The 15,827-nt window shown below is 37.9% G+C and overlaps 1 protein-coding gene across 3 annotated transcripts in view; it reads left to right on the top strand.

Annotated features, from left to right (window-relative positions):
- The window catches only part of GNAI1 (G protein subunit alpha i1), an 89,744-nt gene extending 76,078 nt beyond the window's left edge, over positions 1 to 13,666 (top strand). For all 3 annotated transcript variants that reach the window (XM_032642935.1, XM_032642934.1, XM_032642933.1), the window contains one exon: positions 11,556 to 13,666. In XM_032642935.1, the coding sequence (XP_032498826.1) occupies positions 11,556 to 11,746 (191 nt within the window). In that variant the 3' untranslated portion in view covers positions 11,747 to 13,666. The remainder of the gene's footprint in view (positions 1 to 11,555) is intronic.
- Positions 13,667 to 15,827: the final 2,161 nt, after the last annotated feature.

The following is a 15,827-nucleotide window of genomic DNA, read 5'->3' as shown; positions in this document are numbered from 1 at the left end:
CTGTGAAATCAGAAGTTGGGCTAAAACATTGGTTAAGTTTAGTTCCTTGGAACACTTCCCTGGCTGCTATTGAAAGTGGGTGCAAGGAACAGTGATACCCCCCACCCCCTGCCCCCCTCCACACTCAACTTCTCCCTCCCTGAGGCAGAGTAATTTAGCTTTCATCTGTTTTGCATATTGGGTTTCTGAATAAGGCTTTATTTTATTTTAATGAAGAAAGTTCGATGCCTAAAAAAAAAGTTTGACTGCCAATAGTTTATCTCATCTCTAAATCTAAACATTATGAAGCTTGGGTAATTTAGCTAATTGATACAAGTTACCCTCACTCCATCCTCATTGTTAAAAAAAAAAAAGGTCTCAAGAATTTTTTTGGTTGAAAAATGTGAAAGTGAAATATTACATTTATTGCATTATTTTTTTAACATCCTTATTGGAGTATAATTGCTTTACAATGCTGTTAGTTGCTGCTGTATAACAAAATGAATCAGCTATACGTATACATCTATCCCCATATCCCCTCCCTCTTGCGTCTCCCTCCCACCCTCCCTATCCCACCCCTTTAGGTGGTCACAAAGCACTGAGCTGACCTCCCTGTGCTATGCGGCTGCTTCCCACTAGCTATCTATTTTACATTTGGTAGTGTATATATGTCCATGCCACTCTCTCACTTCGTCCCAACTTACCCCTCCCCCTCCCTGTGTCCTCAAGTCCATTTTCTACAGCTGCATCTTTATTCCTGTCCTGTTCCCAGGTTCTTCAAAACCACTTTTTTTTGTTTAGTTTTTTAGATTCCATACATATGTGTTAGCATACAATATTTGTATTTCACTTTCTGACTTCACTCTGTATGACAGACTCTAGGTCCATCCACCTCATTACAGACAACTCAGTTTCATTTCTTTTTATGGCTGAGTAATATTCCATTGTATATACGTGCCACATGTTCTTTATCCGTTCATCTGTCGATGGACACTTAGGTTGCTTCCATGTCTTGGCTATTGTAAGTAGAGCCACAGTGAACATTGTGGTACATGACTCTTTTTGAATTATGGTTTTCTCAGGGTATATGCCGGGTAGTGGGATTGCTGGATTGTACGGTAGTCCTATTTTTAGTTCTTTAAGGAACCTCCATACTGTTCTCCATAGTGGCTGCACCAACTTACATTCCCACCAACAGTGCAAGAGGGTTCCCTTTTCTCCACACCCTCTCCAGCATTTATTGTTTGTAGATTTTTTGATGATGGCCATTCTGACTGGTGTGAGGTGATACCTCCTTGTAGTTTCGATATGCGTTTCTCTAATGATTAATGATGTTGAGCACCCTTTCATGTGTTTGTTGGCAATGTGTATGTCTTCTTTGGAGAAATGTCTATTTAGGTCTTCTGCCCATTTTTGGATTGGGTTGTTTGTTTTTCTGATATTGAGCTGTTTGTAAATTTTAGAGATTAATCCTTTGTGAGTTGCTTCATTTGCAAATATTTTCTCCCATTCTGAGGGTTGTCTTTTCATCTTGTTTATGGTTTCCTTTGCTGTGCAAAAGCTTTTAAGTTTCATTAGGTCCCATTTGTTTATTTTTATTTTTATTTCCAGTACTCTAGGAGGTGGGTCAAAAAGGATCTTGTTGTGATTTATGTCATAGAGTGTTCTGCCTGTGCTTTCCTCTAAGAGTTTTATAGTGTCTAGCCTTACATTTAGGTAGGGGGTTTCTCTGGATCTTTTGTGTTTCCATACAAATTGTGAAATTTTTTGTTCTACTTCTGTGAAAAATGCCGTTGGTAGTTTGATAGGGATTGTACTGAATCTGTAGATTGCTGTGGGTAGCGTAGTCATTTTCACAGTGTTGATTCTTGCAATCCAAGAACGTGGTATATCTCTCATATCTCTCCGTCTGTTCGTATCGTCTTTAATTTCTTTCATCAGTGTCTTATAATTTTCTGCATACAGGTCTTTTGTCTCCTTAGGTAGGTTTATTCCTAGGTATTTTATTCTTTTTGTTGCAGTGGTAAATGGGAGTGTTTCCTTAATTTCTCTTTCAGATTTTTCATCATGAGTGTATAGGAATGCAAGAGATTTCTGTGCATTAATTTTGTATCCTGGTACTTTACCAAATTCATTGATTAGCTCTAGTAGTTTTCTGGTAGCATTTTTAGGATACTCTATGTAGAGTGTCATGTCATCTGCAAACAGTGACAGTTTAACTTCTTTTCTGATCTGGATTCCTTTTATTTCTTTTTCTTTTCTGATTGCTGCGGCTAAAACTTCCAAAACTATGTTGAATAATAGTGGTGAGAATGGACAACCTTGTCTTGTTTCTGATCTTAGAGGAAATGCTTTCAGTTTTTCACCATTGAGAACGATGTTGGCTGTGGGTTTGTCATATATGGCTTTTATTATGTTGAGGTAGGTTCCCACTATGCCTACTTTCTGGAGAGTTTTTATCATAAATTTGTGTTGAATTTTGTCAAAAGCTTTTTCTGCATCTATTGAGATTATCATATGGTTTTTCTCCTTCAATTTGTTAATATGGTGTATCACATTGATTGACTTGCGTATATTGAAGAATCCTTGCATCTCTGGGATAAATCCCACTTGATCATGGTGTATGATCCTTTTAATGTGCTGCTGGATTCTGTTTGCTAGTATTTCGTTGAGGATTTTTGCATCTATGTTCATCACTGATATTGGCCTCTAGTTTTCTTTTTTCATGACACCTTTGTCTGGTTTTGGTATCAGGGTGATGGTGGCCTCATAGAATGAGTTTGGGAGTGTTGCTCCCTTTGCTATATTTGGGAAGAGTTTGAGAGGATAGGTGTTCTCTAAATGTTTGATAGAATTTGCCTGTGAAGCCATCTCATCCTGGGCTTTTGTTTGTTGGAAGAATTTTAATCACAGTTTCAATTTCAGTGCTTGTGATTGGTCTGTTTTTATTTTCTGTTTCTTTCTGGTTGTCTCAGAAGGTTGTGCTCTTCTAAGAATGTGTCCATTTCTTCTAGGTTGTCTCTTTTATTGGCATAGAGTTGCTTGTAGTAATCTCTCATGATCCTTTGTATTTCTGCAGTGTCAGTTGTTACTTCTTTTTCATTTCTAATTCTGTTGATTTGAGTCTTCTTTTTTTTCTTGATGAGTCTGGCTAATGGTCTATCAATTTTGTTTTTCTTCTCAAAGAACCAGCTTTTAGTTTTATTGATCTGTTTCATTTCTTTTTCATTTAAATCTGATCTTTATTATTTCTTTCCTTCTGCTAACTTTGGGGGTTTTTTGCTCTTCTTTCTCTAATTGCTTTAGGTATAAGGTTAGGTTGTTTATTTGAGATGTTTATTGTTTCTTGAGGTAGGATTGTATTGCTATAAACTTCTCTCTTAGAACTGCTTTTGCTGCATCCCATAGGTTTTGGGTCATCGTGTTTTCATTGCCATTTGTCTCTAGGTTTTTCTTTTTTTGCAGTACGCGGGCCTCTTACTGCTGCGGCCCCTCCTGTTGCGGAGCACAGGCTCCGGACATGCAGGCTCAGCGGCCGTGGCTCACGGGCCCAGCCGCTCCACGGCATGTGGGATCCTCCCAGACCGGGGCACGAACCTGTGTCCCCTGCATTGGCAGGCAGACTCCCAACCACTGCGCCACCAGGGAAGCCCTCTAGGTGTTTTTTGATTTCATTGATCTCTTGGTTATTTAGTATTGTACTGTTTAGCCTCCATGTATTTGTATTTTTTACTGATTTTTTTTCTGTAATTGATATCTAGTCTCATAGCATTGTGGTTGGAAAAGATACTTGATACGATTTCAATTTTCTTAAATTTACCAAGGCTTGATTTGTGACCCAGGATATGATCTATCCTGGAGAATGTTCCATGAGCACTTGAGAAGAAAATGTATTCTGTTGTTTCTGGATGGAATGTCCTAGAAATATCAATTAAGTCCATCTTGTTTAATGGGCCATTTAAAGGTTGTGTTTCCTTATTAATTTTCATTTTGGATGAACTGTCCATTGGTGAAAGTGGGGTGTTAAAGTCCCCTACTATGAATGTGTTGCTGTCGATTTCCCCTTTTATGGCTGTTAGCATTTGCCTTTTGTGTTAAGGTGCTCCTGTGTTGGGTGCATAAATATTTACCATTGTTGTATCTTCTTCTTGGATTGATCCCTTGATCATTACGTAGTGTCCTTCTTTGTCTCTTGTAATAGTCTTTATTTTAAAAAGTCTATTTTGTCTGATATGAGAATTGCTACTCCAGCTTTCTTTTGATTTCCATTTGCGTGGAATATCTTTTTCAGTCTGTATGTATCCCTGGGTCTGAAGTGGGTCTCTTGTAGACAACATATATACGGGTATTGTTTTTGTGTCCATTCAGCCAGTCTGTGCCTTTTGGTTGGAGCATTTAATCTGCTTACATTTAAGGTAATTATCGACACGTATGTTCCTATTTGCATTTTCTTATTTGTTTTGGGTTTGTTGTCGTAGATGTTTTCCTTGAGTTTCCTGCCTAGAGAAGTTCCTTTAGCATTTGCTTTAAAGCTGGTTTGGTTGTGCTGAATTCTCTTAGCCTTTGCTTGTCTGTAAAGGTTTTAATTTCTCTGAATGAGATCCTTGCTGGCTAGAGTAATCTTGGTTGTAGGTTTTTCCCTTTCATCCCTTTCAATATGTCCTGCCACTCCCTTCTGGCTTGCAGAGTTTCTGCTGAAAGATCAGCTGTTAACCTTATGGGGATTCCCTTGTGTGTTATTTGTTGTTTATCCCTTGCTGCTTTTAATATGTTTCTTTGTATTTAATTTTTGACAGTTTGATTAATATGTGTCTCGGCGTATTTCTCCTTGGATTTATCCTGTATGGGACTCTCTGTGCTTCCTGGACTTGATTGACTATTTCCTTTCCCATGTTAGGGAAGTTTTCAACTATCATCTCTTCAAATATTTTCTCAGACCCTTTCTTTTTCTCTTCTTCTGGGACCCCTGTAATTCGAATGTTGGTGTGTTTAATGTTGTCCCAGAGGTCTCTGAGATTGTCCTCAATTCTCTTCATTCTTATTTCTTTATTCTGCTCTGCAATAGTTATTTCCACTATGTTATCTTCCAGGTCACTTATCTGTTCTTCTGCCTCAATTATTCTGCTATTGATTCCTTCTGGAGTATTTTTAATTTCAGTAATTGTGTTGTTCATCACTGTTTGTGTGCTCTTTAGTTCCTCTAGATCCTTGTTAAATGTTTCTTGTATTTTCTCCATTCTATTTCCAAGATTTTGGATCATCTTTACTATCATTTCTCTGAATTCTTTTTCAGGTAGACTGCCTGTTTCCTCTTCATTTGTTTGGTCTGGTTTGTTTTTACCTTGCTCCTTCATCTGCTGTGTGTTTCTCTGTCTTCTCATTTTGTTTAACTTACTGTGTTTGGCGTCTCCTTTTCGCAGGCTGCAGGTTCGTAGTTCCCGTTGTTTTTGGTGTCTGCCCCCACTGGGTGAGGTTGGTTCAGTGGGTCGTGTAGGCTTCCTGGTGGAGGGGACTCGTGCCTGTGTTCTGGTGGGAGGGGCGGCGCACGGTGGTGTGTTTTTGGGTATCTGTGAACTTAGTAGATTTTAGGCAGCCTGTCTGCTAACAGGTGGGGTTGTGTTCCTGTCTTGCTAGTTGATTGGCATGGGTCATCCAGCACTGGAACTTGCTGGCCTTTGGGTGGAGTTGAGATGGAGATCTCTGGCTTGCTGGCTGTTGGGTGGATGTGGGTCTTAGCGTTGAGACGGAGATCTTCGGGAGACCTCTCGCCGATTGATATATTACATGGGGCCAGGAGGTCTCTGTGGTCCAATGTCCTGAACTGGGCTCTCCCACCTCAGCGGCTCAGGCCTGCCTCCAGGCCCAGGCATCAAGTCCCTGTCAGCCACACGGAGACAAATGGCATCTTGATGCCGTGATGCTGAGTGTAGTTCCAGGGGAAGGAGCTTGCTGGTGCTACTCTTGCTGCTCCGGGTGACCGCTGCCTCTGTTAACAGCTCCACTAAGCCTGAGGGTCTACAAGCTGCAGGAAGATGAGACCACCCGGGGCAGCCTTCAAGCCGTGATTCTTGCCATGATCCCTGCTGTTGCTGTCATGGAATCTGGCTTCCCCCACTGCTGCCCAAGTCTCAGGAATTTGTTTCATTATAAACAAAATTTGTCAATTTTGTGTTCAGTAAATTGTACTGCCTTTTCACAGGCAGTGTTAAAACAACCATATGATATCAGTGCTTTCACATCCCACTTATGTAGGTGAGAGCACTGTGATTTAATGATGCAATAGAGTCCAAATCCAGACCCAAGTCTGTTGCACTCCTGCATCCAGGACATTAACAACCAGAATACATTTAATTATATATTTTCAATGGAGGCCAAGCAGGAGGGTCTCCCATCAGTATGATCCTCCTCTCATTATTACAGCCCTTTCTATGTATCGCAAAGTTATACTTTGAAATAATTGCACAGAATTAACTTAGTTTTGTTTTCTTTTTGCAAGTCAGTGTCCTAAGTCACCTTATTCAGAAACATTTTTAGTGCTTTATAGGAATAAAATTATTTATAGTTCTAATTGCAAGATTGAAGTTACCCAGAATCAAGGTGGCTCCGTTTGGCCTTTACTTTCCTCTGTCTTTTAGTTCATCTTTGTCATTTTCTATTGTGAAGTAGCCCTTTTGTGCTAATATTATCAGAGGACCCCAGTCAATCCTCACATATTACATACTTGCAGGGATTTTTAGAGCAGCCAAGAAGATAGTTGTTAGCTCTTTTTTTGCCAGGTATGCATTGTGTTCAAAATGTTCCTCGTATGTTGTCGAGTTAATAAGAATCACTGATCTCAGGCCCTGTGAGCAAGGAGAGTATTACATAATTCTTTCATAGTCCCAGTGTTAAGACTATAATTAAAAACTTCATTGCACACGCTAAGTATTGATGCTGTCACCTCTTGTTGCACCCTCAACTCTTAATCCCTGTGGCTATGTTTGCTATAGGAGAACCCATCGTAGCCTCCGAGCTACTCACTTGATTTATCCCCTACCTCTCTCTGCTCCTGTCTTCTCCTCTTTTTATCTATTTACATTTTGGCATTTCACCAGATTCCATCTGTAGTCTTATAATCTTCGAGCGCTCCATTCTTTCATAGTCATATTTATTCTCAGCATGATAAATTCAGTTGTCAACTCTAATTTCTCTGTTGAGGCTCAGGCTTGCATTCCCAACTGCTTGTTGAATCTGTCCATGTTTTTTAGCACCTGAGACTCCAACTGAATTCATGTTATTTTTTTTTATTCAAATCTCCTTTATCTCCCTTTGAATTGTATCACCAGGCACCCAATTCTCCAGTATTGAACCAGATTATCATCTGTACTTAACCTTTATTCAAGACAGTTCTATCACGTTAGAAAATATCTGTCACCTTCCCCCTAGTCATTCTTTTCCAAAACTTAAAATCAAGTTGAGGAATGTATCTTGTAGTTCTAGGGATTCAGTAATCTAACCAGCTGCCCACAATAGATACAGCAAATTGAGCCATGCACTCAGGGCGAGCTGTTTTCTCAAAACATGTTTTTAATTTAGAGGTTGTATTAGCTTTTGTGAATCAAGAAGACATTGTTTATTGCTTTAGAATTTCAGAGTACCAACCTTATTATGATTTAATAAGTTAAAATTTGATTTGTAGAGTATATGGTTGTCTGCTAGCAACCTAAGAGATAAAAATTTAAACTTATTTTGACAACTTGGAAAAATTCATAGAAGCAAACATACAACCTACCAAGTTTGAATCATGAAGAAATAGAAAATCTGAACAGCCTATGTTAGTAAGGAGATTGAATCAGTAATCAGAAACCTCCCAATAAACAAAGTTCATGACCAGATGACTTTACTGGTGAATTCTGCTAAACACAAAAGAATTAATTGTTAGCAGTCCTTCTTAAACTCTTCCAAAATTGGAAGCATTCTCTCCTTTTCCATAGCTCATTTTACCAGGCCGCCATTACCCTGTTACCAAAACCAGGCAAGTATGCCACAAGAAAAGAAAATTACAGGCCAATATCCCTGATAAACATAAATGCAAAAATCTTCAACAAAATATTAGCAAACTGAATTCAGCAATACATTAAAAGGATCATTACACCACAACTATGTGAGATTTACTCCGAGGATGCAAGCATATAGTTCACTGTCTGCAAAACAAAATGAAGGATAAAAATCACAAGATCATCTCAACAGATGCAAAAAAAAAAGCATTTGACAAAATTCAACATCCATTTAGGATAAAAACTCAACAAAATGGGTACAGAGGGAATGTACCTCAATATAATAAAGGCCTATAGCTGATATCATACTCAACAGTAAAAAGTTGAAAGCTTTTCCTCTAAGATAGGGAATAAGACAAGGTTTCCCAGTCTCACCACTTTCATTCAACATAGTATTTACAAGTCCTATCACTGCAGTTTAAGCAAGAAAAAGAAAAGGCATCCAAATCAGAAAGCAAGAAGTAAAACTGCCACTATTTGCACAAGACATGGTATTATACATAGAAAATCTGATTCACAAAAAAACTTAAAACGCATAATCAGTGAATTTAGTAAAGTTGCATGATACAAAATCAGTATACAAAAATCTGTAACACTAGTAATGAACTATAAGAAAAACTGAAACAGTCAGATTTACAGTTGCATTAAAAGAACAGAATTTCTAGGAATAAATTTAACCAAGGAGAGGAAAGGCCTGTACACTGAAAACTAAAACATAGATGAAAGAAATTGAAGAAGATACACATAAATGGAAAGATATTCCATGCCCATGGATTGGAGGAATATTAATATTGTTAAAAAGGTCCGTACTACCTAAAGTTGTCTAACAGTGTCAGTGCAATCCCTTTCAAAATTCTAATGGCATTTTTCGCAGAAAGAGAATAGTCCTAAAATTCTGAATCACAAAAGACTCCAAAAGCTAAAGCAATCTTGAGAAAGAAGAACAAAGCTGGAGGCACTGTGCACCCTAATTTCCAACTATATTACACAGCTACAGTAATGAAAACAGTGTGGTATTGGCATAAAAAACAGACACATATATCTGAGGAACAGAATAGAGAGCCCAGAAGTAAACCTATGTATACATGATCAAGTAATTTATGACAGATGACCCAAGAATATACAACGGGGAAAGAAGTCTCTTCAGTAAATGGTGTTAGGAAAACTGGACAGCCACATGCTAAAGAATGAAACTGGACTGCTTTCTCCACCATACACAAAAACAAACCCAAACAGATTAAAGACTTGAACGTGAGACCTCAAACCCTTGAACGTAAGACCTGAAACCGTAAAACTCCTAGAAGAAAACACAGGCAGTAAGCTTGACAGTCGTGATTTTGTTTTTTAAGTTTGACACCAAAAGCAAAGGCAACAAAAGCAAAACTAAAGAAGTTGGGTGATATCATCAAACTAAAAAGCTTCTGTACAGCAAAGGAAACCATCAACAAAATAAAAATGCAGCCTAAGGAATGGGAGAAGATATTTGCAAAACATTTATCTGATAAGGGGTTCATATCCAAAATGTACAGTCATCCCTCAGTATCCTTGGGAGATTGGTTTCAGGACCTGCCATAGATACCAAAATCTATGGATGCTCAAGTCCCTTACATAAAATGGCATAGGACAGTTGGTCCTCCATATTTGCTGGTTATAAACCCACAGATGCAGAGGGCCAGCTGTATAAAGAACTCATACAAGTCAGTAACAAAAACACAATTTCACTATTAAAATGGACAGAGGATCTGAATAGACATTTTTCCAAAGAAGACATACCAGTGGCCGACATGTCCGTGAAAAGGTGCTGAACGTCACTAACAATCAGGGAAACGCAAATCAAAACCACAGTGAGCTATCACCTCACACCCATTAGAATGGCCGTTATCATAAAGAAAAGAAATGCCAGACGTTGGTAAAGACATAGAAAAACGGGAACCCTTGTACCCTATTGCTGGGAATGTAAATTGGTGCAGCCATTATGGAAAACAATATGGAGATTCCTCAATAAATTAAAAATAGAACTACCATATGATTCAGCAATTCCACTTCTGGGTATTTATTTGAAGAAAATGAAAACGCTTTATGGAAAAGATACATGCACGTCTCTGTTCATTGCAGCATTACTTAGAGAGTAGCCAAGCTATGAAAACAGCTGGTGAAGTACAGGGGAGGGAAAGCACTGCAGTAACACAGGTGGTACTTTGAATACAGGTTTCCTCCTGACATGGAGTGAGCCTCAGATGTGGAACAGAGGGTCTTAGAATGGCTTTACCAAGCAGGCTGGGTAACAGAGGACCTTGAAGTCCAGGCATATAATTTTGTGTTATTACTGCAAGAGACAGAATTAACAGTTTTTTTCAAAGGAACATTTTATTGAAGTATCATATGTATACATATATGAACTATATAAAGTATATAGATACTCACATACTTAGCACAAATGTGAAACTTACTGAATTTTAAAAAGTGAAAACACTGATAATATGCACCATTCAGGTCAAGAAATAGAACATTTCCAGGTCCCCAGAAATCCTGTCATGCCCCTCCCCAGTCTTAACTGATCAACTTCCATCCACCCACCTACTCACACAAAGAGTTAACCACTATTATGACTTCTGTCTTCATCGATTAATTTTGATTGTTTCCAAACTTGTCTTCTAAACATTAGTTGTTTACAGTATATACTGTTTTGTGTCTGCCTTCATTTGTTCAACAGTATGTTTATGAAGCTCATCTATAGTATTGTGTGTAGCAGTAGTTCTTTTATTCTCATTTCTCTATGGCAGCTCATTGTATGAATATATACCAGGATTTTGTAGCCAGTCTACAGTTAATGAACTTTTGGGTTGTTTCCTAAAGTAGAAGTTCTGCTGTTAACAGTCTTTATGTGTCTTCTAGTGAACATATGTATATAGTTCTGTCAAGGACACACCTGGAAAACTGAACTCTTGGGTCACAGAGTATGTGTGATTATCTTTAGATACTGCCAAGTATCAAAGTGTTGTATCTTCAGTCACCTGAAAGCAGAAGTGTGTCATTCACTTTTTTGTAACCTCATAGGCATAAACCACATTGTAGACCCTTGTACAGTTTTTGAATACAAAAATTGAGAAATGCTAATTAATGTATATATAGGAAGGGGAATAAAAAGTACCAGTCAGCATCGGCCAACATTTCTTGATCCAGCCACTAGGCTCAGAAGTGAAATAGTGTGCTGCCACCATGTTAGGAAGTAGAGTATAAGGGGTTAGAAAAAAAGGGACTCTGACAGTTGGAGATTGAGGCAGGAACAAAGATCATGGGGAACATGGAATACCGTGCTTTTTTGTTTTTAAGGGTAACTTATAGTCATTACAGGGTGATTAACATTGGGTATGTTTCACTTAGAAGAAATAGTTTATCTTAGTCTCGAAGGGCAAAGACGATTATAGAGTCCACATATTTTATACATAAGAAACTGATTTCAGTATTTTAAGGTCCATGTTGCTTAGTGGTATACTCATTTTAACTTCGCCTTATGTTTCTTTCCTTTTCCCATATCAGGCTCAAACACATATGAAGAGGCAGCTGCATATATTCAATGTCAGTTTGAAGACCTCAATAAAAGAAAGGACACGAAGGAAATATACACCCACTTCACATGTGCCACAGATACCAAGAATGTGCAGTTTGTCTTTGATGCTGTAACAGATGTCATCATAAAAAATAATCTAAAAGATTGTGGTCTCTTCTGAGTTTTGCAGTAAATGGTAGAATGCATTTTCAAACCAAATGAGTACTTATATGTGGCTCTCTCTACACTAGAGTCTTGGAGCAACACAGAATGTAGTATGTGGGAAATGCATCTGGGACCTGACCAACATTGGTTTTTTGTTGGTTTTTTTTTTAACTGGAAGTAATGGAAGGTCCTTTCTTAAATGTGAGAGGTGGTCCTGCAGTGTGAAACTAAGGGCAGTGTTAAAGCTGGACTCTAGTGTACTGATGACTTCTGTGTAAGTGTAAATATGCAAATGTATGTATACATGTATTTATGACTTTAGTTTTCCACATTACTTTTAGGTATTAAGAGTGGCAACTTATGATTTTAGCGTGATGGCTTGGGAAATAACAGAAATATTAAGTACTTTGTACTGAAAGACTATTATGTTTGCCAGTTTTAAACAGCTTTATTTATGTTCATATCCTGTAAATTTTTAAGTACAGTCATTAATATTAGGACACATTGCAGCCCTTGTCTTGATTATATGTATACTTGTAATCATAAAAATGTTATTTGTACAAACATTGCACAGACTATTTTAATAACATGATTTGTTCTTTAAATTTAATGTGTTTCATTGAAACGTTCTTGAAGTGGAGGAGTATACTACCTGCCTTTGGATCAGTTAAACATTGTATGCATTTCAGTTTTTCTTTTAAGAATGCATGCTAATCTGATTCTACATTAGATTTGGTTTGAAAACAAATTTCAGATTTTTGAGGATATACTTACAGACTTATTATAAATTCTTAATTTTTATTCAGTTGGTTTGTTTTCACTTTGAATTTTAATATTTGGATGGTATTCATGCATTGCCTTAAAGGTGATGCCAGATTTTTATACACTTTAAATAACTACATTTTTATTTATAACTAAGTTTAGGTGGGTGTGAGAGCATTTTTGTGGGTAAAAAATAAGTTAGCATAATGAATTTTGAGACATTCATTTGCGTATTTCCTTTGGGAAATCCCTTGTACCTACTATACATGATAGCTCCTTGTTTAGAAGATAACAAGAAAGATCTTTGAATATTCTGCTGATGATAAAATGCAAGCTTTAAATTCATACATGTAAGTAACTAGTTTCAAATTTAATTATCACGCTGTTAAAATTACTTTTTTCCCTTAGATTATTCAAATTGCCTCCACTTGCCTGAGTTTGTATTATTTCTTTTTAAACTGTGCTATTATTTCTGAGAATGAAATGGGCAATTACACTTAGAAAATGAGTAGCAGGATTTAATTAAGTCAGTGATTGTGTGTATCCTCAAGTAAGTGTTACATTTCTGCTAGATACTGAATTTTGATAGTCATTTTTAATTATTCATGGTGTGTCTATGACCTTGTTTCAGCAAAGTGAATAGCATTCCATACCCTACTTCTCTTTTTTACTCATCTTGAAAAAGTTAGTCTTTCAGTAAGCTTCATGGGTAAGTAGTTTCTAAATTTAGTTGTGTGCCATCATTCTGTTGAAGTCTCTTTGTGGTTGTGTGTGTGTGTGCGCGCGCACGTGTGTATAACCGTTTCATTTTGGGGCTTTGTTTTTCTTCTTTGTAATGTAGAGAAATTCAAAAATTTCTTAACAAAATTCTTCAAATGTGTTAGTTTAGATTCTTTATGTGCCTTTGATGAAAGATATGTTTTCATTAATTTTATGGATGGAAGACCTGTTGTATTCATATTATGAAGCTATGTATGAAGTTCAACTATCCCGTAAATCAATTTGAATCATGAGAAATAAGTTTAAAACGCCACAAGAAGCACATATTGGTGACCATAATTGATGAATTCCTGAACTTTAGTCTGTGTAATTGTGTTACTAATAAAACCTAATAAATTTGAATTTTTAAAATTTTACAAACCTGTTGGCTAATACATGTTTTGCATTACCATTATATATCAGTCTATTGTGTGTTCATTTCTTCTTTCTCTGTGTTGTCCTTCTGCAATTTCATCTACTCCAGAAGCTTGAGTTTTCCCTGCCCCAAGTTTCCTCATGAGATGTGGTGCCACATTTGGAATTGCCTGCTTGATATCCCCTTCTGAGAAGTGACTGCCTGCTCCAATTCAGTATGTACAAACCAGATTCATCATCTTCCCTGTCAACAAGTTCTCACCCTCTGACTTTGTCATGCACTTTGTCATTCATTTAATCCCTCAGTGGGGAATTTTTCAGCCGTATAAGTCACCATTTGCTCACAAGTCTACTTTCCCAGTGCCTCACATGTGTTTTTTGTTTGTTTTCTCTTTTCCATTCCCACTACCACCTACTGAATTCAGGTCTTTGCTTAACTTCCACGTAAAATGTCTTATTACATTCCCCACTTCCAGTTTCTCCCTTCTTTAATCCAGGTTACTTATCCTAATCTAGAACTCTGGCTGCGTTATTTTCCGTGCATTGGCTCTGACTTGTCAATAAAGTGAAATCTAACTTAGCCTTCCATTCCAGGCTCTTCATCATCTGAGCCCACTTCACTACGTCCCCCCTCTCTCCCTCACATTCTAATAATACTTTGTGCATAGCCTGGGCTTTCCTTCAAGTATTGTACTTCATACTACCTGAAATATGCTCAAAACAATACCTGGAACATGGGAAATGTTCATTCAGGTCTGTTAATGTTGTTATTTTTATTTCTTAGCACTTTTGTCTGTGGTCTCTTTTTTATTTTTATTTTTTTATTTTTTTTGAGGTACACGGGCCTCTCACTGTTGTGGCCTCTCCCGTTGCGGAGCACAGGCTCCGGATGCGCAGGCTCAGCGGCCATGGCTCACGGGCCCAGCCGCTCCGCGGCATGTGGGATCCTCCCGGACCGGGACACGAACCCGTGTCCCCTAGCATCGACAGGCAGACTCTCAACCACTGCGCCACCAGGGAAGCCCTGTGGTCTCTTTTTTAGATCAACTGGCATCTGTTCTTCAGCCCACCCTCCTGGGAACAGCATGGTTCTGATAGGGCTGCCAATCACAGTGCTTACCTCCCTGGACTGGGGAATCCTGGGCGAGCACCCCAGCTGAACCAATCACACAGTCCTAGTTCCCATTCCCAAAGTTCCTAAAGCTCTTCTGGTTTCTAAAATCCCCTTCCATCTATTTCAGTACCCTTCTAAAAAATACTTTCATGCTTCATCTCATTCATTCAGTTTCAGTCTTTTCCCCCCCAAAATCCATACTATAAAATGCATATGTTCTTACTGAATGCCAACAGTAACTGTGAGATATATCAAAAAAGGCTCAGAGAGGTTAATTAACGAGCAAGATGAAGGTTTCAAACCTATGACTTCTGACTTCATGCCTATCAGAGAACTCCAAATAACGCTACCTTATTTCCAGAAAATGGCTAAGTAGTCTTTTAACCATTCCCACTCTCGCCTTCTGAGTTTATCTGAATCATAATATTTTTAGAATAAAAATACTTAAGATAGAACAAAGCTGTACACATCATTCTCCATAATTTGAAACTATATTAGAAAACTAGAGTAAAGCAGTGTTCTTTTGGCATAAAAACATACACATAGATCTGAGAAACAGAATAGAGAGCCCAAAGATAAACCCAGGCATATGTGGTCAATTAATTTATGGCAAAGGAGCCAAGAATACACAATGGGGAAAGGACAGTCACTTCAATAAATGGTGTTGGGAGAACTGGACAGCACATGCAAAAGAATGAAACTGGATCATTATCTTACACCACACACAAAAATAAAACCCAAAATGGATTAGGGGCTTGAATGTAAGACCTGAAACCATAAAACTCCTAGAAGAAAACATAGGCAGTAAGCTCCTTGACATTGGTCTTGGTGATAATTTTTTAGATTTGACACCAAAACCAAAGGCAATAGAAGCAAAAATAAGTGGGGCCTCATCAAACTGAGAAGCTGCTTCTGCACAGCAAAGGAATCCATCAACAAACTGAAAAAGCAGCCTGGGGAATGGGAGAAAAAAACCGCAAATCATGTATCTCATGTGGGGTTAGTTAATACCCAAACTATACAACTCAATAGCAAAAAAAAAACCCGATTACAAAATGGCCTGAGAATATGAAGTTATTTTTTCCAT

This window comes from Phocoena sinus, chromosome 9 (genome assembly GCF_008692025.1).
Source record: "Phocoena sinus isolate mPhoSin1 chromosome 9, mPhoSin1.pri, whole genome shotgun sequence".
In the NCBI taxonomy this organism is placed as follows: domain Eukaryota; kingdom Metazoa; phylum Chordata; class Mammalia; order Artiodactyla; family Phocoenidae; genus Phocoena; species Phocoena sinus.
The sequence above is the reverse complement of the archived record's forward strand: the minus strand, read 5'-3'. Positions and strand labels throughout refer to the sequence as shown.